Genomic DNA, 27517 nt, shown 5'->3' with positions numbered 1-27517 from the left:
CTCCCCTTCTCATTAAAAATTAGCCTGCCCTCTTCTATTATGATCAAGCTATATATATTACCAGTAATTCTGTGCACTTATCTGTCATAGTCTTTACCTCTAGGTAGGACGTTCCATGCAATTGTATCCGTTATGGCTGTAAAAATCCAATTCAATTCTCCTAGAGGCGTTCTCCTGTCATTGAGCCTCCCAGGAATTCTACAAGAAATAATGAAATTTTACGATTAAACAGAAACACACTGAAACAATGTTCATAATGGCAAAAAACACCTATCCAATAAAAATATAAGCTCTTATTCTTCTAACTAATAAATGATAAAAGGAAATATGATGCAAATTTCTTGGTTGTACTGGTTTTTACTGGAATAAAACCTCAAATATTTAGTTTCATCAAGTATATAAAATACTAGACAATAATAAAGGCCTTGCATAATTCAGAATAAGTGCTAATAAGCAAACAGGGGAATACTTTTATGTTTTTTCCTCCTAATATAATAGTAAAGAAGAATTACATGCTAAATCACTGATTATATTGACTAATAAACTGTTGAATCTTTTTGAAAATGAGCATCTTGGGAAGTAAGGGAATAATGAATAAATTGTACAATGAGGCTTTTCCATTTTAGAATGCAAAATATAGAAAAGACTGTATCACTATTCTAAAAAGCAACCTCACATGGAATATAGCAACTGAAGATTATAATATAAACCCATTCTTCCAATTTTCCAGTTATGAGAATATTAGAAAAAGAAACATAATGTTTTCTTCTGAAGTAAAATTTCAGTTTCAATAGGAAACATTAAGATTGTGATTCGAATTCAGCAAAGAAACCATTCATTTTGTGGTACATATTTGGCTGCCTCAGAATCAGACAGGAATCACAGAAATTGCACCTCACTTCACAGGAAGCCATTAATGTGTGCCCTCTTTCTCTCAAATTTAATGGGTCTTTATTTCATATAGTTGAAAAACGAATGTCACTAATCAATTCCCAGTAGGATAGCTTCCACAGTAATTGCCTTTAACCCTTACTATTCACATGAGGCTTGGCAAAAACTGAATCAACACAGATTCAGATCTGAGAATTTGGGGTAAGAAACCAGCCAGGGGTGATTCTGCAGTTACTGTGCTCAAGATTAGATGGAATATATTCATTAATGGGACCACAAACTCAGTGCTTTAAAAACATGCATTCTAAGCAAGTCACTTCTATATGTCAAAAAGCATATGTTCTGGAAGTTCCGGCTGATGTCGTGGCAATATCAGATGTGAAGAGCGGGTCTCCACGCTCCCACGCCGAATTCTCCCTGTTGGAGGGCTCCGAAAGGAGCTAAAATCACCCTATAAAGGTGGTGAAAAAAAGAGGGGTGCCCTGTAGTTCAGGGAGAGCAACAACTCTCCTGCTGGATTCAGCGCTTCTTCCCTCTCCCTCGATGAGGAGAAGAGGCAACCATCATGACTGCCACAAAGCTGGAACAGCTGAGGCAACAAAGAAATGTGCAGGAGCAATGCAGATGAACAGTAGTGATTGGAGCTGGGTGAGAAGATTCCTTTTTATTTAGACCCTAACTTTAAAGAAAAAAAGAAAGAGGAAAATCCAGGAAAAGAGATCTATCTTTTAAAGCGGCGAACTACCATAGAGAGAAAAATCCTAGACCCGAAAGAAAAGGAACTAAGGGGAGAAAAGCTAAAGACCTTTTAAAACACAGAAAATTGGACAGGCGTTTTGGAAAGGCATTATAAAATGCTGGACTGTCTACTTGAATCTATTTGAATAGTTGACTTTGCTTTCAAAAATTGAATTAAATTTGGATTAATTAAATCTACAAGACTTGAAACAACACTGAAACCTAAGCTGAGGGGCCATTATTGGTGAATAGAACATACCAGACCCCTACACGTTTAGAAATACCTTTTGATGAGAGGAATAAGCAACATTCATCTGGAGGACTGTGGTGACACTTACTGTTCTATAACTAGCTACTGTATGATTACTGGAGACTCTATTATGAGAATAAGGAAGACTTTTAAGTAAAGCAAAGTGATTTTTGACTTGCGGAAGCTTCCTGGACTACTTAAATGGAATTGATTAATAATCCTGAGATGTAACTTTCTGAGAAGTAACATTGGACTGGAATATATTGCTTTTGGACTTCAGTAAGAGCGGGACTTATTAAATTAAGACAAGATAGGGGGAAAGGAGTGAGATTTCAAGAGAAGTCCTCTTACATTCAGTGCCAGCTTTTCTCAGTTGGGGGTTCTATAGAACCCCAGATTTCCAAGAGAGGTCACTGGGTGTGTGTGTGTCTGTGAGCAATTGTGACTGAAACAAAATAAATGTTTTCTGAACTTTGCACGAAGCTAGCACTTGCAGTGGTGGGAATTTTTACATGCTGTAACTTATTTTACTGATCATGCTAGTTTATCATGAGCTGTAGATATAATAATTTTAATGTGACCTGAAAATTATTTCAAGGATTCCTCCAGGGTAAAAAAAAGGTTGAGATAGGCTGCCTCTACACAAAGCAACTCAGACTAGATATATCTTGAATATCTAAACACAAGCAACTCTTCAGGGAGAGAGAAGCCACTAATACATTTTTTACATATTCTCACAGTGTGTTTTTGAAGGTTGTTGATAAAACTATTTCCAGAACACCATAAACTGTGAGATTACTTGCTGTTTGTATGAATTAACTGCTGATCATATCTGTTGCACAGTTCAATTAGTATAACAGATATAATTCTGGTAGTTTTCAAATAACTACCTTTCTATAATCCTTGCTACTGGCCATATTTGTTAGGACTGATCTAGAGTCCAAAACATTTTGAGAGAATCTGGTTATCTGCTGTTACAACTTACAAATCACTGTGCCACAGAAAGCTTCTAATTACCACATGGTAAGATTTCCACCTAATCGTATAAAAATCAACAGTTTTTTGTATGGGATCATTCATCCATAGACACCCCTAGTGATTTGTGTGGAATGAAATGATTGAAATTGAACAATTTCCTTTGTTCCCAATGAGTAGGGGATGCTTTGTGCTTTTAATACCTCCAGTGATCCATTTTTTAATGGTCTGTCAAACAATTCAACTCTTGGAACTTTGTGGGAAGGTAGTGGTGAAGAAACAAAACTAATATTAATGCAAAACTAACATTAATGTTCTATGACCATATTAATACTCAGGACTAAGTTTGCGTCATGCCCCTGGTGGAGACTGACTCTGAGGAAGAGGAGGAACAGCCAACAGGGAGTGGGAGTGTGGCTCCAGAGGTGGTAGAGGAGGCTGGGGAAGGGCAGAGACCGGCTGAGCAGTCAAAGGAGGATCCAGGCCCATCTCCTATCCATCCTAGGTCATGCAGGGAGGAGAGGATCAGGGAAAAGTGAGGTCTACTCAAGAGGAGATTACCATGATCCTCCTCGTGGCTTGCAGCTGGAAGCTATGTATATAAGTTTGTAATTAAGCAGTTAGAATTGCTGGAGTCAAAGTTTAGTGTTTACTTTGAAAGAGGTTTATCTTTGCTGGCATTCTTCCCATGGACTCTCCTCGGTTGTTTTCCTGGAGTTTATGATTAGTTATCTTGGCTTGCTTCGGAACTCTCATCGATGTGGTTTGTTTTGGTTTTCTTTGTGCCTCATTATTTACTTTTGTGACTTTAAACTGTGCCTAATAAAACAGTGAAGTTAATTTAAATTCTGTCTCTTCACACTAATCCTGTCTGGAATCCTGGAAAACTACTGTGCCAGTCTTTATATTCAACATCCAAAATCCAAATATTCCCATATTTTTCTTTTGACATATATGTTTGCCTGGTGTTTTCACTGTTTCAGTACAGAAAGGTCTTCTCCACTTGATTTTGTCAATTTTTCATTGCTTCCTGATACTTTGAGCTCTATCCCAGTATGCATACAGGTAGTCTTTGATTTACGACTAAAAACTAAGCACCAAATTTCTGTTGCTAAGCGACATCTGTTAAGTGAATTTTGCCCTATTTTATTACCTTTCTTACCACAGTTATCAACTGAATCACTACAGTTGTTAAGTTAGTAACACGATTGTTAAGTGAATCTGGTTGTCTCACTGACTTTGTCAGAAGGTTACAAAAGGGAATCATAAGACCCTGGGACAATATGATTCAGTTGCCGAACATCTGAATTTTGATCACATGACCATGGGGATGCTACAACAGTTGTAAGTATGAAAAACAGACATAAGTTACTTTTTTCAGTGCTGTTGTACCTTTGAATGGTCACTAAATGAACCATTGTAAGTCAAGGACTTTCTATACATGATGCCACCTTGCTCTGTTCCTTCAACTTTTTTTTCAGACTTCTTTACTTTAAAAAAAACCCCAAACCTTTGGTTTGATTTTATTATTACCAGCATCATGCCTCTAGTTAAAGCAGAATTGTTCTTCCTGGTAGTCATTACTTTGCCTCTCATGCCTCAATCCCATCCTTGCTTGAGTTTCTTATGACAGATAACAAATTCCTTTTTATGTAGTTCTATAAAAACTTCTGTAGATACTGTAAAATAGCAGTTTATTCATATTTATTTATTGCCCATCTTTATTATTTTTTATAAATATCTCAAGGTGGCAAGTATACCTAATACTCCTTCTTCCTCCTATTATCCTTGCAACAACATCTCTGTGAGGTAGATTGGACTGAGAGAGAGGAAATGGTTCAAAATCATCCAGCTGGCTTTCATGCCTAAGGCAGGACTAGAACTCATAGTTTCCTGGTTTCTAGACTGGTGCCTTAACCACTAGACCAAAATAATAATTCCATAAAGTAGAAGGGAGTTAATGTGGGTACAAACTTAAAAGATACTGGTTAAATATCAAAATCTGTCTGAAGTCCATTATATTTCACAACAGCCCGCCTTTTTCTGTAACAACTAAGTGCACAGTTCCAATTAAAAATGGTTTTATAGCCAATGTCATGTACAAATGCAGTCATGAAACTGTCTTACTTGTGACTTTCCCAAATTTACAGATGAATATGCTAATCAGCCATCATTCCAAAAATGGGTATCCAACTAATGCAAACCATTACTATTCTTCTTTTAATTAACTAGGATGCTTGAGAGAAGTGATTTCCTGTAGATGATTTTTTTATCCATTTTATTTGAATGGAAGCATTAACAAGTAATTAAGGTAATAAACTTCTTGAAGTTGCAAGCTTATTATCTACATATAAGTCATATCAATTTGGCACCAGTTTAGGATACTAACTGTCCACCCTGGGAAATGAGACATTTATTTGCAAAAAATAGCACGTCAGGCATATAAATATCTAATGGGTAGGAGAGAGCCACGTTATCAGGAATAATAATTTAAAAATGATTTCAAACAAATCAACTGTCGAAGAAGAAAAGTATACACTGGCTGATTATATAAGGCAGCCAAGAACAACTGATGCAAATTAAATATTGAACATGTTTGAATCAAATCCAATTCGTTATTATAATCTTTGACCAACTTTTGCAGCAAAAAAAAGAGAAATTGTTTCATACAACAATTCATTATTATGCGGAAAAAATAATAGGACAATAAAATGACAAATGTGCAAGTCACAAAACATGGCTAGCGAAAAAATGTAATAAAAAGAAGAATAGAATGCTGGCAAGGAAAAGCCTTACAAAAGATCAGGGGCAAAGTGGATAAAGACAAAGCCTGGTAATGGATTTCAAAAGGAACTTTAAAAAAAGAAAGAGAAACTGAAGTTTGATTTTGGCTGTTCAAGACTAAGCTATTTGAACTAATGTAATCAAGGCCAGAACTGAAAAATAACTCACCTGTACCTTGTGGATTATAGATAGAGAGTGCGGCCTTCTAAGCAGCCATTTGTCAACACAATAAGGGTGGAAAAATACTTCACTACTCTTATTACCACCATGTAGGTTCAAACATTATTTTAATCAACCTGAGTACTCATCTTCCTCTACTGGCATTCCACACCTAAGTTCTGTTGCTTTGTCTCCTAGAGCTCCTCAGTAAACCAACAAACCTCATAGGATTGGCAAACATAAAGAAAGTGCATTTAGAGCTCAGACTGTCTCGAAATTCCAGATTTAACCAAATGCTTAAGAGAACTGCTTGTCAGATTTCTGGGAAAGTCTTCACATCCCTTCTTTTTCTTTATTTCCTCTTTTACAACTTTGGGGTGTCAAGGGACTACACGTGCCTTCTGGAATCAGTTTGGATTCATAAGATGATTGGGGTAAAACAACTTATTAAGTCCCCACATACCACCGGAAGTCATAGGGGACAATGAGCCTCATTTGGACTAGGAAGTGATCTGACAATGTAAGTTGAGCAAAAGAACACATGTGACAAAATTAGTTGCCATGGAGACTACAAACTGAACCTTCCCAAAACCAGCTATAGAAAATTAAATCCCTCAGCACCAATGTACAATCATGTTTGTTGAATTTGTCTGCTTTATTTTATTTGTGCAGTTATGCTAATAATATTGGGAATTTTTTTTGCAAATTTTCTTGAACAGAGGCTTGTTTAAATAAAACTACCTCATTAAGTGGTTCTCTGTGGAATCACCCAAACCTAGCTTTCCCAATCAAATACCATCCAGTTCTTTTGAACTACAGCTGCCATTGTCCCCAGATGTTCCATATGCATTAGATTTAACACGAAACCAGTGGCAAGTCCTACTGATTCGTGAAATCAATCAGCATGAGGAATGCTGTGATGTGACTTCTCTGCTGGCACAACAGAATGGAGGGGCAAAAACCAGACTGGTGTAGAAGATGCCTTTAGCTCTTGTGCCTGCTGAAGTCTATAGTGGCACATGAGCAATCCATTTGTCAATCTGGCTGTTGTTTTCACGCTATATTTTAACTAACTATGTTTATTCAACCAATAACACGAGGTAACAGAAAGAAGAATCTTGTAATTTAAAGTTTGCATTTACCTGGCTTTCTCTTTCAGGAAGTTCTATTAATTATGTCAAAATGCAATGCAGATTTGCTGAATCTCCCCCCCCCAAACCCTCCCCACCTCTTTGGGGTGGGCAGGAATGTCAAATGGACTATAAAGAACCTACCCAACATTGCACAAGCAACCAATCCATATATTCATTGTTCTTTAATTCTACAAAGATGAAGCAATGAACTATACCCAAGTAGGCTGTTTTCCAGATTTCCTGGGATAAAAAAAACCAATGGGGCTTAATTAAGCATCTCTGATGGTACATTGTAGAAATATCTTGCCATACTGCAGCACAATTTCCAATTACTAGCATTTTTCCTGCTGTGCAGTCTCTAGGAGTTTTGTTTTCCCCATTTCCAAATGAGTTCCTGTTGAATCATTATTCATCATATCAATGACTGACAGACATTAATGAATTACTGATTTCCAGTGGTATGCTCAACATGATAGTTATAATGGAAACAAAGATAATTTTAGCACCTAGCTTGCTCATCTAATAATGTCAGAAAAGTGAATTTGTATGTGGGAAATAGGAACCTGACTGACAGAATTGTGATCTAACCTAAGTCCCTACTTATTGAGAGCAAACACTTAGAATGCTTAGAATCTGGGGTGCAACATACACATTTTCACTATTGGTTTAAATATGCCAAAAGTTAATTAATTGAGAATATAAATAATTAATGCCAAATATGAGAGCAAATTTTCATTATACTAACAGTTGACTTTTCTAAGCATCTGAAATTATAAAAGAGGTATTTGACTAGTGGATAAATGATGGCTGATACATTGCCTCTAAAAAAATAGCCAAATGTTCTTTTATTGTCTCTTCCAGTTTTCTGTCTTTCTTTCTATCTGAAACAAACACACTTCATATGCTGAAATATCCAGTTATCTCAGAAACAAGGATATAGATATAGATTTAGCATTCTGGCAAAAGAATTAAAATAAATCCACAGGCAGCTACAGCAGCAATAGAAAAAACATTAGCCATGTGCTTGATCACAAGGCTACAGTTTGCTTTGATAAAAGGAAGTGTAATCTTTTACAAAAAGGGACAAGGTAATTATCTGAAAAAGTTCAAAACTTAATTGGAAGACAAACTTCCTTGTTAAATGTAAGAATAGCAAAATTATAAATTATAAGGAATGTGTGCTGCCTTCACTGGCTATATATTCTACATTTTGCCTTCAGATTGCTTTAAAAGCCAATGTCTTTTAAAACAGACATACTGTATGTAACGAAATTAAGAGCATTCCTCAAATATGATATTCTCAGGGAACAGTTTCAGATAACTTTTAATAAAGTAGTTCTGCTTTACAGCAACATAGCTCTGGCTATAGGTGGTGCTATTGTTAATGGCTATCCTACTTAGAAGACTATCCTACTATCCATTTGAAATTAAAAAAGCAACGAAATAGCCTGATCCTCAAACTTATGACTGCTGCAGCATCCCCAGGGTCATATGATTGCGATTTGGGTGTTTCACAATCAGTGAGCATTTACAACCATCACAATGTCCAATGGTCACATGATCCTACTTTTGAACTTCACAGCTGGCTTGCAACAAAGTCAATGGAGAAGTTGGCAAGTTGCAGCTGGCTTTATATAGCTTTAATATGTACCAGAGTAGTCAACCTACAGTACATCTGTTTCTGTCTTTTTTTATAGTATCTGGAAGATTATTTCTACCACAATATGCCATCCTAACAAGTTTGTTGTCCTGCCTATTAGATTACTATTCCTAGTTCTACTCTTTGCCTATTCTCAAACTGAACATCTTCATCAATAAAAAATTCTCCAGGTTGCTGCTCACAGTAACTTGGTTATTCTCTGTTGGACTACAACCTTGCAATGTGCTTTACAGGGCACTGCTTTTGAGGACCATGCAGAAATTATAGCTGATAGAGAACACAACAGTTTGTGGATACTGGGCTCCTTTTGGTTTGCCCGTGCTATGGCATCGTTATATGAACTGCACTGGCTCCCAGTTTCTTTCTGGGTACAATTCAAGGTGCTGGTTATAACCTTTAAAGTCCTATAAGGTACATGGCCAGATTATATCAGGACCACTTCTCTCTGAGGGTATCTGCCTATCCCACTAGATCAGATAGAATAGGTATGTCCCAGATCCTCAAATGTTGCCATCTAGTGGGATCTTAGGAAGCTTGGCTTTTCTGCAGGGGCCCCTACCCTATGGAACACTTTCTGGCCAGTCCCACCCTCTTAGTTTTCTGGGAAACTAAGCTTTCCCTCCAGACTATCAAGGATATCAAGGTTGGAGCCTGAAGGCTTGTGTAATTATAAAGATGCTCTTGATTGGGTAAAGTATTATTCTTGTTTGATTGTTGCTTTATTATTACTGCTAACCCAGAGTTGTGTCTTACAAAACAGGTGACCATATATATCTTTTAAATAAATGGTTGCTATTTTTTCCGCTCAAGTTGTTTGTAATTTGCTTTATAAAATATTCTCTGCTCAGTTCTTTAAGAGGCATAATCTGGAACAACCACTTCACAGAATGTAAAAGGAAAGCTGAATGAGAGTTGTATACCTATTGCATAGCAAAGAGTATGCAGCCCACACGCTATAGCAAGCTACTGTAAAAGTTCAAAAAGCCAAAATGTTTTTTGATCTTGGGAAGTTTATACTGATATATCTCTATCAGCTCCAGCAGTGATTTTGATGTCTGGATAAAAGTTTCTGTACAGCAGAAACTTCTGAACTGCAGTGTAGCCAATAACTGTATCAAACCAGAAATGATTTTAGAGTGTCAGAAATAAATTAGAAAACCTGGAAATGGCAGAAACTTCAGACACTGTTTCTAAGTTTTCCATTATCTTTGCATTCAGTGAAATTTTTCTTGTGCATGCCCTGTTTGTACATGTCTTAAACCTGTTAACTGCTATTCATACTGGCCTCCAATCCTTATTGCTAATTTTCAGCCAGAATCTGCCACTGTTAACTTTTTCCTAAATTCATATGACATTTACAGCAACTGAAGCTTTTATAAGCATGTACAAAAGCCTCTGGAATAGGCATGTCCAACCCACAGCCCGGATAACCAGTAATAAAAGTTTACAAGATCATAAACTTTTAATATAATCCAATGATTTATATCTGTTCAGTATATTATATATGTTTTATATGCAGTCCAAGATAAATCTGCACTCAATGCAGCACAGGCAAGCCAAAAGGTTGGACACCCATGCTCTAGAACATGGTTGACTGGGGAATTCTGGGAGTTGAAATCTACTAGTCTTAAAGTTGCCATGGTTGGATACTTCTGTGTAGTCAAAAATAAAACCAAACGAAGAGTAACATGATATATCATTAAACCAAAATGTATAAAACTAACAGAATGCTAACCTTACTATAAATTAGCTATACATCTTGTATCTGAAATCCAGACCTGACTTAATTGTCCTTCTGCTCATTAATGTTCAATCCTTTGAGTTACGCTCAGACAATGTATTTCATGGAATTGATGAGATTAGGATAGTAATTTATTAATGAAATTTCTAAAGCTTCCCATCTATCCAAAGAAACACTTGGGGGTGAACAACACAAAACATATCCCAATCCATTAAACACCAAAATACAGTAAATCCCAAGCTGACCCCACTATAAAAATACCACTTCTCCCCAAATTTCCTGTATACCAGGTACAGTATTATCACAGTATAACCAATCTGGCTTCAGACTGGGGTATGGCATGGAGATAGTGTTGGTGGTGCTTAATTTCGACCTGTGACAGAATTAGAATGGAGACTACATCCATTTTTCTGCTACTTAATTGCTCAGCAGATTTCAAAACTGTCAACCCCAATACAGGTAGTTGTTGACTTACGACCACAATTGAGCACAAAATTTCTGTTGCTAAGCAAGACAATTGTTAAATTTACGACCTTTCTGGCCACCATTGTTAAATGTGAATCACTGCAGTTGTTAAGTTAGTATAGATAATAGATAAGTGAACCTGGCTTCCCTATTCACTTTGCTTGTCAGAAGGTCGCAAAAGGCGATCACATGACCCAGGGACACTGCAACTGTCATAAATATGTGTCAATTGCCAAGCATCTGAATTTTGATCACATGACTATGTTGATGCTGCAACAATCACAACTGTGAAAAACAATCATACATCTCTTTTTCAGTGCCGTTGTAACTTTGAACGGAACTGCTGTAAGTTGAGGACTACCTGTACTATTTTTGGTTGACTATGAAGGTTAGAAACCAGGGGCACTATATTGCAATGGTTCACTTCCTTCCTTAGTGGTCTGTTCCGATCAGTGTTGATGGGAGTGGAGAGACCGTACCTATGTCCCTTCATGTATGGGATGCTTCTGGCTTTAATGCTTTCCTCCTGTTTAATATCTACATGACAGTGCTGGGTGAGGTCAGTGCAGAGTTTGGTGTCTTCAATAAGCTTTACATCTCAAGCCTGAGCTGCACAGGTGAAACTGTTGATGTATTGACCAGAGCATTTGGAGGACATTCGAGTTTGGTTGGAGAAAAATAAACTGATCATCCTGAGTGACTTTAGTTGTTTGGCTTCCCTAGTGAACACATTCTCATCACTGGTCTTGGATGGCGGGCCCATGTGTAATGGAAGGGGGAGGTTTCCTCCTAAACTTGCTACTCAAGGAGGAGTTGGCAGTAGCGCCTAGGATGATATTTGTACGAATAAATCTTATATGCCAGTGGCATCCCTTCCTCAACCAGGAGGCCCTGCAGGCTGCCACTCAAATCGTGGTCCCCTCACTAATTGACCACTGTAATGCAGTCTGTGTGCATTCCATTGATATGCATCCACCTAGAGTCTTTTGGAATGGCCAGATACAATAAATAAATGAATAAATGAATACATAGGTACATGTTGGCGGTCCAAATACTGAACACCTCGGCCTCAATGTCTGGGGAAAGGCTTCAGTGGTACCCCTGGCTAATTAATTAATCCTCATGTGACATTTGTGATGATTTGTCACCTCTGACTAACATCTTACTGAAACAACATTATGCAATAGGTGCAATAAAGACTGTTTTCATATTTATTTGTTAATAAGATATTTTAATAGCTCTACAGCATCTATAGAAGTCCATTAATTTTTCAAGGAAGACTCTGGACATGCCTTTATATTACTAGCTTTGAAAATTCACTTATTTTTGTATTGGATTAAATAGACAGCAAGCAAATTGCTCCACTTGGAATGGTGAACTTCCTCAGTGCAATATATAAGTTAGTTAACTTCTTTCAAAATGTCTAATTTATTATTTAATAACCTCTCTGTTGCAGCACGCAACACTGAAAAGGAGAAGAAGCAGAAGATACAAATATCTCATGTGGTCTAAAATTAATTAAGTCTTGTTTACTTTAATAAAAAACATTTGGTAAATATTTTTTTCCAGGACAGATCCCCAAATTATACAGTAAATTCAGAAATCCAATTTGGCAAATACCCTGACAGTTCAATCAATATTCAGTTATTTAATGATGAAACTCTTTTCTTTGCCTTCAATGCACTGTTTGGTGGCCTTGAGAATTATTTTCAGCCATGTTTGCTATTTATATCACAAAAATGCAAACCAAGCTGTCCAGAATATATTATATAGATTCATTTGCACTAAGGTGTTTTCTGTTCATTTTGTAGTTTCTCCTGTCTTGTTCTCAAACCAATTGTAAAAGTGGTTTAAAGGAACAATCCAATACAACCGTAGAACTCAACTGCTGAAAAGATGCAAATGTCCCTTTCATAGTAAGTAAGAAAAAATATTTTTATTTGATAAAACAAATATCAATTATGAGAAGAGATAAAATTTGTAATAATAGTTATCAATTTTCTGCATTTAAGTATCCCCAAAAGACTGTCTCCTTTACCTCAAAAAATTTCCAATTTTTACCTATCTCCTCTAGATTACACATAGTCCTTGACTTACAACAGCTCATTTAGTGACTGTTCAAAGTTACAACAGCTCTGAAAAAAGTGACATGACCATTTTTCACAGTTATGATCTTTGTAGCATCCCCATGATAATGTAATCAAAATTCAGATATTTGGCAACTGGCTAGGACTGTTGCTGTGTCCTCAAGGTCATGTGATCCCTTTTGCAACCTTTTCACAAGCAAAGTCAATGCGGAAGCCAGATTCACTTAACAACCGGATTATTAACTTATCAACTGCAGTGATTCACTTAACAACTTTGGCAAGGAAGGTTGTAAAATAGGGTAAGCTTACTTAACAAGTGTCTCGCTTAACAACAGAAGTTTTCGGCTCAGTTGTCATCGTAAGTCAAGGACTACCTGTACTACCATTCAAATCAGATGTTTCATTCTGAATATCTGCATCAACAACCTATGTGACATTCAAAAAGATTAACTGGTGTGACTGGAACTAACAAACAATTCACAAGATTGGTATGCAGATAATTTAAGATATGCAGTGGGATAAAAATGTTCGTAGTGTTTCAATCATCAATTACCTTTTTATATCTTGTAATGTTTTGTCCTATCATTTAAAAATCCAGCAGAAAATGTCTGCATGCATATTTCTATCCAAATTCAAGCATGTTTCCCCTAACGTATGCATTTTAGTCAATATCCTCATTTCTGCATTATCCCCACCCCCCACCCCCAGTGGAAATTGCAGTTCTGTACAAATCCTTTCCATTGCATCAATATTTTTGTGCACCTCTTCTGAGCTGCCAATATAAGGTATGCATTTCAGGATATGACTGTGCTCTGAACACTCTGAAATATTCTAAGGCTTTGATATTCACTTATGCATATAAAGCTTCAAATGCAAGCAATATTTCAGATATCCATATTCAGTAGTCCTGACCTTTACAATGGATTCAACCAAACATAACAAAAGGAGAGAATTGTCACCACAGTACCAACTAATGAGATTGTCAAAGAAATCCTTCTACTATATTGGTGTCAGTGCTGCCTAATATGGTTTCTTGCCTGCATTAAAGAAAGAACATTCCCTGCCCCACTTTTGGAATATGAAGGTGAATTCTTTGAACAGTCTAGAGCATTGGTCCCCAACTTTTGGGGCACCAGGGACCGGTTCTGTGGCAAGAGGTTCTTCCACGGACTGGAGGGGGTGTTGTTTCGTGTGGTGCCTGCAACCCGCAGATGGGGCTTTCTGGCATGCCACAGCCTGCTGCTAATCCACGGACCAGGGATTGGGGACCCCTGGTTTAGAGCTATAAGCTAGAATGGGAAGACAGGAACTGCAAACTGCTTCTATACTCTTGCCAGGATAATCAAATGATCACCAAGAGTTATGTCTGATGTGAAGGTAGCTTTACCTATTATAAATTATATTTGTTGGTGTTTATTGATTTTATTTTTCTGATAAGCCATTCTGAATACTAGAAGAGGCAGATATAAATGTTAAAGAAACAAACAAGTACATGCTTTTCTTATAAATGATTTATTCTGCATACTTCCTCATTTATTGGACTTTTTTGTGCTTATGGAGGTGGGGTAGACCAATACAAGATACTGATCCCTGTCTTTTACAACTATAAGTGGCACATCATGTTTCATACTTGAAGAGAATATTTTTATCAGGCCATTAATTTGTTTAAGGGTCATCAATACAGGTAGTCCTTGACTTACAATAGTTCATTTAGTGACCATTCAAAGTTACAACGTCATTTCAAAAAAGTGGCTTATGACCATTTTTCACACTTCCTGCATCCATAGGGAACAATTAGTTTGTTTATTGACCACGGTGTTCACTTTACAAATGTGGATTCCCTTAATGACCATGGTATTCACTTAACGAATGTTGCAAGAAATATCATACAATTGGGTTTGACACATCACCATTTTATGACAAGTTCTGATTGTGACAGGCAGGTTCCATTATGGTCATACTCAAGGACCATTTATTTATTTGCCGCCCATCTTGTAACTAATGACTCTGTACAGGACTACCTGTATTCGGAGCATGGGATCCAAAATGGGCTGATTGTTCCTGCCAATATAAGAAGGTTTAATGCTTGAGTATAGATCCACCACATAAAACATCTCACTTTCAAGTATAATACATTCTGATACATCTACTGGAGATAGAAAATATCCTAAAAGATATTTTTTTCTTTTCTTTTCTTAATATTCTAAGCATGCACAAATATTCCCCAGAGAATGCTGTCTAAATTGATTAAATATTAATAACATGATTCAGGCACACCTGCTCTTTTCTGTCCCACTGTAACATAACAACTGCAGGGAGGACGAACGAAGGCATTGCTTCACATAAAATAAACCAAATATTCATTTTCTATGGCCAATCAATCTGTCTCCAAACAAATGGCATTGCTGAAATTTGTCAAATGTTTTTTAGTTCTCGGTGGATGACCTTTTTGTTCCACACATGACTAAATGTTGTGTCTTGAGAAAGATGCAGTGTCAATGGGGAAACAAGGCTGCATATCACTGAAAGGCATTGTTACCCAAGCTAAAAGTTACGGTCCCTTGAAAAACTTTCTGGAGCTGGACAAGCCTCTCTCTGTTTTGTTGAATTTATGTTTTACTGACAAATAAATTCAACACAAAAATAGTTTGTTGTGAAAGCGACTGCCTATGAAGGCTTCTGGATTGGGGCTGAAAGGCCAAAGCGGAAGCAGTATGCTCCACCCCTTATTTGGATAGACCAGGTTGCCCCAATAGACCTGTCTCACTGGAAAAACACTCTCTCCCTATTCTCAACAATCCTAAGGGAAGACTAAGGAAATCGTAAGGGGCAAATACCAATTCGTCATCTACAAAAATAGGCATTTCTCAATTTCAGATTTTTTTCCCTCTTGAGTCACATCCAAATTTACCAGGCACTTATCAGCCTGGATTTTTAATTATTCATGCTGGAGCACACATTATGCATAGGAACTGCTGGAGCAAACAATAAATATGACATAGAGTGGGCGGTATTCAACCCAGACGACTATGATGAAAAATGTATGAGACATGGTGCAAACGGCAGGAAAAGGGGAATTCTGAGGCGTTCAGTAGTAGTGTAACTGAAACGCAACGTGAAAAGTCTGCACAGCTTTTAAGGTAAGGGTTGAAGGTTATATGTAAAACAGTCGCCAAGTCAAATGAAAGGAGCTATACTTGCTGTGCTGTTTTCCTATTTATTTTGCCCACCGATTTCCAAACCTGCTCTTAAGAGCAAGCATCCCTTTCAAATAAGACAAGTGGAAGAAAATTGCTCTCTTTTATATCCCCCTTACTGAGAAACCTTATTTATTCTGCTGGCTTTAGTCAGTCCAAGTAAGATCTGTGTTGAGCAAAAAAAAGCACCTCTGTTCTATGGGTTAAGCTATTATCGAGCAGATCATGCAGAAGCCAATCTTCAAATCCTATCCTGTGATTTAACAGTAGTCAATCCTGCCAGTGTAACAAGTTCTCTCTTTGTAGGGCGACCAAAGATTCCTTGTAAAGGAATCTTTGCTTCGTAAGAAGTCCTCAATGCACTTTGAGTAGTGATCTAACAAACTTAAAAACTTTGCAGAACATTTGTCAGATGTCTATGAGGGAGGAAGATGAAAAAGAGACATGAAGCAGTAACATTACTCTCCTTTTAACCAGTTGCCACATTCTTAGCAAGGATTTATTGAGACTAGAGAATGAAGTGCATCCAATATATGTTTATTTCTTTTCTGTGTGAGTATGTAACTTTCAATTGCCATTGATCCTTCTTTCTGCTTCTGGTGTTAAGTACATTTTACCCAATGGTACAAATGTCAGTTATGTTGTCAATGTAATTGGTAAGCAACAGACTAAATGTCATATATAAAAGTTAATCTGAAAGCTTTTCAGATTAAAGATAAAACTGTTATTCATTGAATGAAAAAATGTGTTGGGGGAAGGCAGCCATATTTTCTGTTACTGTGGTTTTCAGGGACAAATATTCTCTGGTGCTGAAGGGTATACAAGTGATACAAAATGATTTTTGTAAATATGTTGCTTCCATTACATTATGTTCATATCAGATATACCACTAATTATGAATATCCTCCAGACATAAAATATCATATACTTTTATTGGATTTGGAGGCCTTCTTATTCCCCCAAAACAAGAACCTGAATGCGCATGCACACCTGAATGCGCATGCACACAAACACACACACGCACGGGCTGCACAGCTTCTCTACTGAAAAGCTTGGGGAAACAATCATGTTTTCAAGAACTCTGAACCATCATAAGGGTGGGAACCACACAAATATCTATATTTTATTTTATGTAAAGACCACTACAGTCCCAAAACAAAACAAAAACATGATGAAGTTTACAAAAAAACCCATTATATATACACACACACACACATATATATACATACATACACACATACATACACACACAAAAAAGATCCACAAATCAGTTAAAAAAAGAATAAAAGTAATTAACAAAGTCAAATTCTAAATGAGCCAAGATTGAATCATGTCTCAAATGCCTAATGGGAGAGCCCCATTTTGAGCTGCTTCTGGAAGACAGTCTGATGGGAGCTGATGGAAGTTTCCTGGGGAGGTTGTTACGAAGGATTGGTCCTGCCACTGAAAAAAACACTATTGAGCCTTGCCACCATCTCCCCTCCCCTCCCATGCCTAAAGTGGAGAACCACTTGTAGATTCCCCTAGGATGATACTGACAGGGCCAATTCCAATGAGTGAATGCATGTAGGACATCATAGCGCTTTAAATTATTACACCTGGAAGCCTACTGGTAAACACTATAGGGACTGTAGCACTGGTATGATATGCTTTCACTGATGCATGCTGATTATAATACGGGCTTTTGCATTCTGAACCAATTGCAGCCTCTAAGTGGTCTTTAAGGGTGACCCTATTTACATTGCAATCCAGTAATCTAAACAGGTGGTGATTGTGAGTCATATAGCGAGGTTCTCCTGTAACTGGCACATCGACTGAAGCTGGGCAAAGTTGCATCCTCCAGCTGCAGTTCCAGGAGCAGCTGTGAGTTCCTAAGTTATGGATCAGCTCCTTCAGGGACAGGGCCACTCGGTCAAGAGACATTGCTGGAGCATTCTAATGGACAGTGAGTAACTCCAGCTTGTAAGGTTCAGTTTAAACCAGCTGCAGCCTCCAGGCATCTGGGCCAAAGTTCAATGACATCAGTAGACTAGGCTGAGATAGTGATGTAAAGCTGGGTATCATCCGCACAGTGTTGATACCAAACCTAAGACCATTGGCTCAACTTTTCTAAGTCATTTAACTAGAGGAAAGCCACATGGCTAATCTGGTCCACCTTCCTTTATTGGAACACCTACTTAAGAGGGAGTAGAACCAATGCCACACAATATCCACTGTTCTCGATCCCTAAACTCAGTAGATGGTTTGGAAGATATTATGCTTGATGACATTGAAAGTTATGGAGAGATCTAAAAGGAACAGGATTCCTTCATCTAATTCCCTCATCTAGGTTGTGAAAAAAGTCATCCATCTACTAATGCTACCAATGCTGTATCTGTTCCAATACAATTAACATTTTTATTAGAACATTAAGAATGTATTTGCCTCCATAGAGGTGCAAAGGAGAGCTCTGTCTTGTTTCAAGCAGAATTCATTTATCAAATTGTTAGATTTATATCCCACCTTTCCACCAAACCCTGATTAATGTAGCCAATAAGAACTGGCAAATAATAAAATACAATAAAAACCACATAGGAAAAAAATGCAAAGTAAAAAATAAATAAAAAAAGATAAATCTGGAAAATTCCAGGTAAAGTTAAACATATTAGCCATATTTCTAAGAAACAAATATTTAAATTCTGTTTTATCTTCCAAAATATTACTACATCTCAAGTAGTAATAGTTTAGCATGGCAAATGCTAAAATATAATGGACAACATCCAGATAGGGAGAAAAAGAACCAAATCAAAGATACCGGTACTATTTGTCAGGCCATATTTTAGCTTCTTGTCTCCAATCTGAACGATCAGTATTTTTTTCCTATTAAATACTTGATAAAGCCTCATTTTTTTCAAGTACAATTTACAGAAGATTGACTGGTACTGAAGTTTATAAAGTCATTAAGATGACAGCTTTCCATTTTGGAACTTGTTCTAGGACAAAATGGACAAATTGTTCAACAGGGAGTACTTCGAGAAGGCAGTATTTCTGCAAGGCAACTTGGAATTTCTTGGTAATATACTCATAAATGTGGATTGGAACAATATTATATTAGTGCCTGTTGACTGGCAAAGAATTCTTGGGAGACTGCTAAAAAAATTCCTGCCTGTCTCCTGCTGCCTCCCTCCTCTTCGTCCTTTTCTCCTTTCCCTCCCTCCTTCCTTCACTCACTCATTCACTTATCACTCACTCACTCATTGCTATACTAGGGAAAATTGGAGCCTTGTGAATGTTCTTTATACTTAGATGGAAAGAAATTATTAATGCACTACTTATTGAACACCGAAAGATTCAGAAAGTTGATAGTAAGAAGACAATGCACATAGCTGATGTCCTGTAGGTTTTTAATCACAAAACCAGATGCGGTAACATAAATGCCATTTTTTCACCAAAGCATTCCAGTTCCATTCAAGTAATATCAAGTTTATCTGATGTGTAAGTTGCTTGTTCCCTTTGTGATGAAATTTTTATCTGATGAGAGCTTTGACAATACAGTGTTAGATGCTAGAAAACAACACACAATTATTAGGATGGGGTAGTTGTTCATGTTGCAGTTCTATTTATCTATTATCATTGAAACTTTGGTTTTGGAAGTTTTGGAAGACTGGAGCTGGCTGCTAAGATTTGGGACATAATCATAGTTATTTTCTGTAAGAATTCTATCACAACTCCGCTAGTTTGCCAAAGCTAAACAGCACTGCAAAAGAATCTGCAACTAAACATGTCAAGATTGATTAACATTTCAAGTTATGAATACATACATGTACATGCACAGCTATTTGTTACAATTATAGTATATTTGGGCTTCATTATTATACATTTTTACTAGATGGATGAACATTGTTAATTGCTTATGAACAGGCACTCTGAAAATCTAAATGAGTCCACGGCCTGTTTTTCCAAATGAACTTGAATAAAATGCATCTCAAGAAAAGGCATCTTGGAAATCAAATTTAGGTGATTAACTGCTCCAACTAAATTGTATTTAGGTACAAAGCAACATTACAGGGAGGTGAATTGAAAATTCATTAAATGCAAAAGCTTCTTTGAGAACTGCAAAAATTCATGCTAAGGAAAGCTTAGCTTTTAATGCTTAGATTTGAGTTGCACCAGTAGAGCTGTATTTTAAGAAGAAAAATTATTGTTATCAACTTGCCCTGCTCTGGAAATGCACTTACAGAAATGCACAACTCAAATGGAAGGTTTCTAAATATAAAAGAAAACGTTATATTTTAAAAAGAACTAATGCGCCAGAAAAATGGAAAACAAGTTTAGTTTGCCTCTTCATGGGTTTTTTGGCAGATCCTCAATGTGCGGTATGTATTTTAGACTTAGTATTTAAGACAAAATGACTGCAGTGCCTGGGAAGGGGAAGAAAGTCATTACTTAAGTCATTGCTTAAATAGATATAGTAAAAACTTTGAGTCTGCAGTGCTGCAGAGATGCAACCCACACCACGATCTATTTCGATGCACTTCATTTGGGCTGCAGCACTGCCATGCTCTGTCAGTGCATATTCAGCTGCAAACATGCCGCAGTGCCAGCAACATTAGTCTTGTCAATACAAATTTTCATGAAGCACAAACGTTGCACCATCTCTTTAACACCTTTCAGACTCCTAATGTCTGTTTTACATTGCCCACAAAGATTGGGTAGGAAATAAATGATGGAACATCATTTTCCAAATCAACATCCATTTATGCTTTACTACTCTCCATGTGAATATTGAATGCAAATTCTCTTATAACTTGATAAGCAGAGGCTTCTTAACATATGAAGATTCTCTTGTACATATTCATTAAGAAAACTATAGATCCTTCTAAACTTCTAGATTAAAAAAAAAATAAGTTGTCATCCATTTTAACACTCTTGTATCAGCTTTCATTAAAAATGTTTAATTTACTCAATAGAAAGTAATTTCCCTAGGCATTATTTATGAATGATAAACATAATTTTGAGTCATATTTTAAGGGATTTATGTATTCTTTTTGTCACTGAAGACCCAAATAACTTAAGTGATCAAGATCATCAATTACCATCAACAATTAGTATACTAGCTGGGATAATAGCTACAATCACAGGATCATATGGTTTATTTATTCATTGATCCAATTTCTATAGCTGCCCATATCAATCAATGACTCTGGGAGGCCCATAATTCCAAAAATATACAAAATTTAAAACAGTAAATTTTTGTTTACATTCAATTAAAAGCAATAAAACATCCAAAATAAATATACATAGCAGGTGAACTATTAGGCCAGTTAGCAATGCAGCCAGGAAATGGTACCCTTAACACATTCAGTGCCCCAAGTTTTTAAAGCCTTATGAAAGGCCAACGGGGTTGGGGCTATTCTAATCTCTGACAGGAGGATATTTTCCAATATTTCTAATTGTTGACATGAGGATCTCTCACAGAGCAGGGGCTACTGCAGAAAATGTCCATGTTCTACTCCCTGCCAGCTGACATTCCTTGGCTGATGAGATCTGTAGCATGCCCAATCTGCTAGATATAATTGAACAGGTAGAGACGCTTGGAAAAAGGCGGTCCCTCAGGTAACATCATCCCAAGCTGTATAGGGCTTTAAAGGTGATGACCAGATTGAACTGTACTTGAAAACATACTGGTAACCAATGAAGCTCAGGCAGAAGTGATATTATGTGTGCTCTATATTTGGTATCACTTACTACCCATGTAACTTAACTGCCACATTCTGCACCAGTTAAAAGTTTCCAAATGCTCTTCAGGAGCAGCTCCTGAAGTAGTGTGTGTTGTGGTCTAAACAAGAGGTTACAGATGCATGGGTGACAGTGACCAGGGCCTCCCAGTCTCAATGGACACAACTGGCACAGTATCCTAAGGAGAACAAAAAGTCTCCTAGCCATGGCCGTCACCTGCTTTTTGAGTAGGAAGCATGAATCTAAGAGGATCCCCAGCCTGCGCACCAGATCTGTCTAAGGTAGCACAAACCCATCCAGAACTAAAGATGGAAGAACCTTGATTCTGGAAGGTCCAAATACTCAGAAACACTCAGTCTTGCTAGGTTTGAGTTGGAGACTGTTTACCCCATCCGGTCCCCAACCATCTCCAGACATTGGGATAGGGTGTTCACAGCATCACTCAAGGGGCATAGGCTAGAGATAAAAAGCCAGGTGTCATCCATATATTGATGATATTGCACCCCAAACTGAGAGATCACCTTACCCAGCAACCTTATGTAAATGCTAAATAGAAGGGAAGAGAGAACCAACCTTGAGGTATCCTATAAGGCAGGGGCCACAGGCTGGATCTCTCTCCCTCTATCGCCATCAACTGAAACTGACCCAAGAGAGAAGAAGAAAACCAACACAATACAGTGTTGCCCACCTACAGTTTCTGCAGCTGGCCCAAAAGGAGACCATGATTAATGGTATTGAATGCCACTGAGTGATCAAGAAAAGACAGGATGGATACACTACTTCCATCCTGCTCCTGCCAAAAGTCATCCATGAGTGCTATCCAGTGATGGAGTATCTACAAGTCCAGGTGGCAGGCTGCTCCTTCAATTGCTTAATACTTCTCGAAATCAAGAAGTTCCTTCTTTCAAGTTTGGAGTTTCTCCTTTAACACTTCCTTCTGCTGGCACTATGGAGAATAAATCCATACCCTCTTCCCTGTGCTAGTTTTCAATTATTAGGAGACTGCTGTCGTATATTTCCTTAACCCTCTCTTCTTTAGGCTAAAAAAGCTCAGATCCTTTAACTGTTCTTCATAGAATTTAGACTCCAAACCCTTACCAATTTTCATTCTTTGCATTTTCTCCAGTTCCCAGCATTCTTCTTGTACCGTAAAACCAGAACTGGACACAATATATTATATGTGATCTGATCAGTGACAGCATAGAGTGAAACCAGAACTCCCCATGTCTCTGATACAGGTAGTCCTCAACTTACAACAGTTTCCTTAGTGGCCGTTCTAAGTTATAACAGCACTGAAATAAAGATTTATGACTATTTTTCACACTTATGACTGTTGCGGCATCCCCATGGTCATGCGATTTACACTGAGAAGCTTGACAACTGATTCACATTTATGATGGTTTGCAGTGTCCCAGGGTCATGTGATCCCCTTTTGCAACCTTCTGACAAGTAAAGTCAATGGGGAAACCAGATTCACTTAACACCCTGTGTTACTAATTTAACGACTGCAGTGATTCACTTAAAAATTTGTGGCAAGAAAAAGTAATAAAACGGGGCAAAACTCATTTAACAAATGTCTCACTCAGCAACATGAATTTTGGGCTCAATTACGCTCATAAGTTGAAGACTACCTGTACTGTATTTCTGTTGATAAGACTCAAGACTGCATTGGCTCTTTTGGCCGCTGTAGCAAATCCATTCATGCTGCTGGCTCATGCTTAATCGGTGGTCCGTTGGGACTCTAAGATAGTACTTCTCACAAGTATACTACTGAGTCAGAAACCACCAGTCTTTAGATGGTGTGTCTGTTTTTTTCCTATCTAAGTCCAAAAAGAACCCATATTTCTCACCAGTACACAGACTATTGCTGGATAGGGCTCAAGGTTCAAATCCACTGAAATCTTTTTGAAGACCTAGAAGATCTTTTTTAACCTATTCTTTGGGGTGCTAGCAATCCCTTAAGTTTTGTGTGACCTGCAAATCTGATGAGCGAGCATCCATTTACAAAAATACTGATGAGTACTGGGCTCACGATAGACTCACTGGATACCTCCTTTCATACTGATATCTTTCCTAGCCAGTCACATCATAATAATCCATGCATTGATGCTGGGTAATGTATTATGAGTGGAATAAATACTTGTGGAGTAAACTTCTAATGAAGATTAGGTTGGCCTTTAATATGCTTTTTTATAAAGATTAGAAACTGAAGCTTATTTATCCATCAGACTTTCTTCTGATTTTATTTGTTGAACTAATTACTGTTTATCCATTATTTAAATGGTTAAGCATTTTTATTCTTCTAGTTTTTTCTTCTATATTTTATTGCATCCACTATAATTATAATTGTAACATCATTTTAGTATTTCTTAATAAACAGTAGTTTAAAAATGTGAACAAATAAATAAGCTGCAGCAATAAGGAGTGTGAAAAAGACCACAAATTGACTGCAGAGAATTTATTGTATGCACAAAGATGGAAAGATTTGTCACAGTGGTTGATAGGAATGATTGGGAGAGATGATGGAACTTGAAGGGGATGTCTAAATTGACTTCTTTGATTAGAGGAAAGATGATAATTATATTTATTATTGATTGAAACCCTTTCTGGACTTTTTGTGTAAAACTGAAAAAAATAAACTTACGATTTATGGTTCTGATTATTGGACCTGATAGATTATAAAAAAGAGGATTTTATTTTAATCATAAAGAGGAAAATTTATAATGATATTTACAACTGTTTTAAAGAAAATTGGAAGCTACTTTTTTGTATTTGGCTTTCTCTTTTATTTATTTCTTTTTTCCTAGTTTGTATTGGATTTTATCTTCCTGTATGTACAGTATATGTACAATATGTACAATGTATACTGACACTCCACGTTTGAACAGAGCAGCAATTCTATTGCATTTTGTTATTGTAGCATGACTTTGCTCTAAGGCAGGGGTGTCAAACTCAAGGCCCAGGGCTGGATCTGGCCCACGGGGTGCTTAGACCTGGCCCACGGAGCCACCCTGGAAACAGCAAAAGATTGCCCCATGGTGCCTCTGGCAGCAAAAACAGGGCTCAGAGAGGCCGTGCAAGGCCCACCTAGACTCCATTTTTGGTTGCAACGGCCTCCTGCAGCCCTCTTCCAGTGAAAATGGAGCTCCGGGGAGGCCGCATGCTCCATTTTTGCTGGCAGAGGACTGCAGGAGGCCATCACAGTCAAAAACAGAACCTCGTTGAGTGACGTTGAGTTGGCCATGCCCACCCTGGCCACCCCCACCCCACCCCCTGAGATCAAACACAACCCTGATGTGACCCTCAATGAAATTGAGTTTGACACGCCTGCTCTAAGGCTATTCACATGGTGCATAGCAACTAGCCATTGGATAGATCTCCATTGTATCTCATAGTGCCTTGATTCTTGGATCAAGTACCAATAAACACATTTTCTGTCAAGGAGCAAGCTTTTACAAAATTGAATGATGAAATTCTAATTTCAGGATTGTTTAATTGTTTTAGCACATATTCAGAATGCAAGACAAAATAATTTTAGCAAGTTTCAAAATTAGAATGAAGAAAGTTATAAACAGAATTCCTGGAACACATGAAAATCAGATTCCAAACATGGCCACAATTATTATACAACTTCAAAACATTGCTTTGTTGCAGAAAATACAGATATCTTGATGCACAAAGGATGAAACTAGGTTTATTTGGCTTACATTCCTGTTTTTTTATTAGAAAGTATCTAGAAGGCATGAAGGCTATCCCTTGAGGCCATGAACATCTTTCAACCTTGTAATCACAATGAGCCTTAGAGATAAATGCATGTACTAATATCTAAAGAGAAGAACTTCCTAGATGTGATGAAATTTATATGATTCAGATTTAAATCTAACAAAAAGAATGTTAAATAAGAATAGTTTTCAAGTCTTAAAATAATAATGCTTACTTTTCTATTAAATCCAGCGTTACTCCTGGTACCAATCTCACACTCTTCTGCATGCAAAACCTGTAGAGAAAAGAAGAGATCAGAAGTAAATCACACTAATTAAATACCTAAGGATATGGGTAATCCAAATGGTGTATGCAGGAATATAACAGACATACATTTCCAACAGAATGAGCAGGAGGAGAAACATGTAATTATTCATTACAATATTAGGGAGCAACACTAAATAAAGCTGATCAGAGTTGCCCCTACACAAGTGGGAGTTTCCACAGCTTCAACAGATGTTGAAGGTAGAAGCAACAGTAGGCAAGTCAACAAAAGAAATCCAAATAACTTTCCCTTTCAGTCTTAACAATTTAACCTACAGGTAGTCCTTGACTTTTAAACCATTTGTTTAGTGATTATTCAAAGTTACAATGGTACTGAAAAAAAGTGATTTATGACCAGGATGACCACTGCAGCATCCCCTGTCATGTGATCAAAATGCGGGTGCTTGACAACTGGCATGTTTATGAGAGTTGCACTGTCCTTGGGGTCATGTGATCACCATTTGTAACCTTCTCAGCAGAGTTTCGACAAACAAAGTCAATGGAGGGAGTCAGATTTGCTTCATGACCGCATAATTCGCTTAACGACTGTGGTGGTTTGCTTAACAACTGTGGCAAAAAAGGTCATAAAATGGAGCAAAACTCACTTAACAACTGCCTTGCTTAGCCATGGAAATGTTGGGCTCAATTATGGTGGTAAATCTAAAACTATCTGTATTCTGCTTATATAAGAGCCATCAACAGCAAACAGCTTAAGAAAGTACTAAACATTGGCCTGTAGCTGTGAATTACAGCAACCCTTCTTCCTTCTCCAGTCTGTTTCCATGTGTGCTTTATCATTCTTCCACCCTTTTTTCTTCCTTTGCTTTTTTTTTTGATGTTTCTCCTCTCTGACCTTTTCTTCACTGTTCAGGAGCACTTCCTCCAGGTAGTGCTTTAATTTTTCAGAAAAAGCAGCATTACAATGTATGTATATACATGTGCAAACTAAAGGCTGAATTCAAGAGAATGCATGCTGTACATGATCACACACAGAGCAAACCTGGTCTTCTAACTCCCTAGCTTTCTGTTTTGAAACTCTAGAGACTTGTTTGGTTGCTGTGTCCTTATTCACAAATCAAAACAGTTCTGCTGCCACTGGGAATGGGAAGTCTTTCTGTGAACCTAGAATTTTTAAGCAGTTCTGCCACTTAATGTCTGTTTTACAACATTTCTGCATTCTTTGATAATCATAAAATATGATGTCCTTGATTAAGGAACATAGAAATCAGCCTGTTACTTTCTTCAGAGGATCATGTTCCTATAAAATTTGGAAGCGTGCTTTTATTTTATATTCATGCTAATTGTCCCCCTTTCTTTATTTAATTATCCAATTCAGCAATTTATAATATCACTTTCAACTTTTTTTGTCTTGCTTAACCAAACTTCAAATGCTGTGAAATATTTTGTGAGTACTACAACAATCTGGGAGCCATACTAAATGTTGAAGTGAAAGATGTATTCAAAGTTGATTTACAAATCATTTGTACTTGTACATCATACAAGCCTTCTTGCTGGGTAGATTTCTTTTTTAAATGTGTCTCCAAGAAAGAAAGAACAGATTGGATGTAGATAAGGGAAACAGCAGTTAGATGTCAGAAAAAACCACAGTAATATATGTAAGTGCTTTATATACAATTTTTATTTTAATATGTTTTAATTTAAGCATCAGGTATCATGTGGTCAGTCCTCTAAA

The 27517-nt window shown here is 37.2% G+C and overlaps 1 protein-coding gene across 3 annotated transcripts in view; it reads right to left on the bottom strand.

Moving 5' to 3' along the window:
- Positions 1-27517, bottom strand: part of RPTOR (regulatory associated protein of MTOR complex 1) — a 409502-nt gene that overhangs the window by 180351 nt on the left and 201634 nt on the right. For all 3 annotated transcript variants that reach the window (XM_026667263.2, XM_026667262.2, XM_087955978.1), the window contains 2 exons: positions 25736-25795; positions 98-198 (listed from right to left, as the gene is read on the bottom strand). In XM_026667263.2, the coding sequence (XP_026523048.1) occupies positions 98-198; positions 25736-25795 (161 nt within the window). The remainder of the gene's footprint in view (positions 1-97; positions 199-25735; positions 25796-27517) is intronic.

The sequence above is a fragment of the Notechis scutatus genome, chromosome 2 (assembly GCF_049901735.1).
Source record: "Notechis scutatus isolate UNSWTSFEM ecotype Mainland chromosome 2, rNotScu1.2, whole genome shotgun sequence".
Taxonomy (NCBI): domain Eukaryota; kingdom Metazoa; phylum Chordata; class Lepidosauria; order Squamata; family Elapidae; genus Notechis; species Notechis scutatus.
The sequence above is the reverse complement of the archived record's forward strand: the minus strand, read 5'-3'. Positions and strand labels throughout refer to the sequence as shown.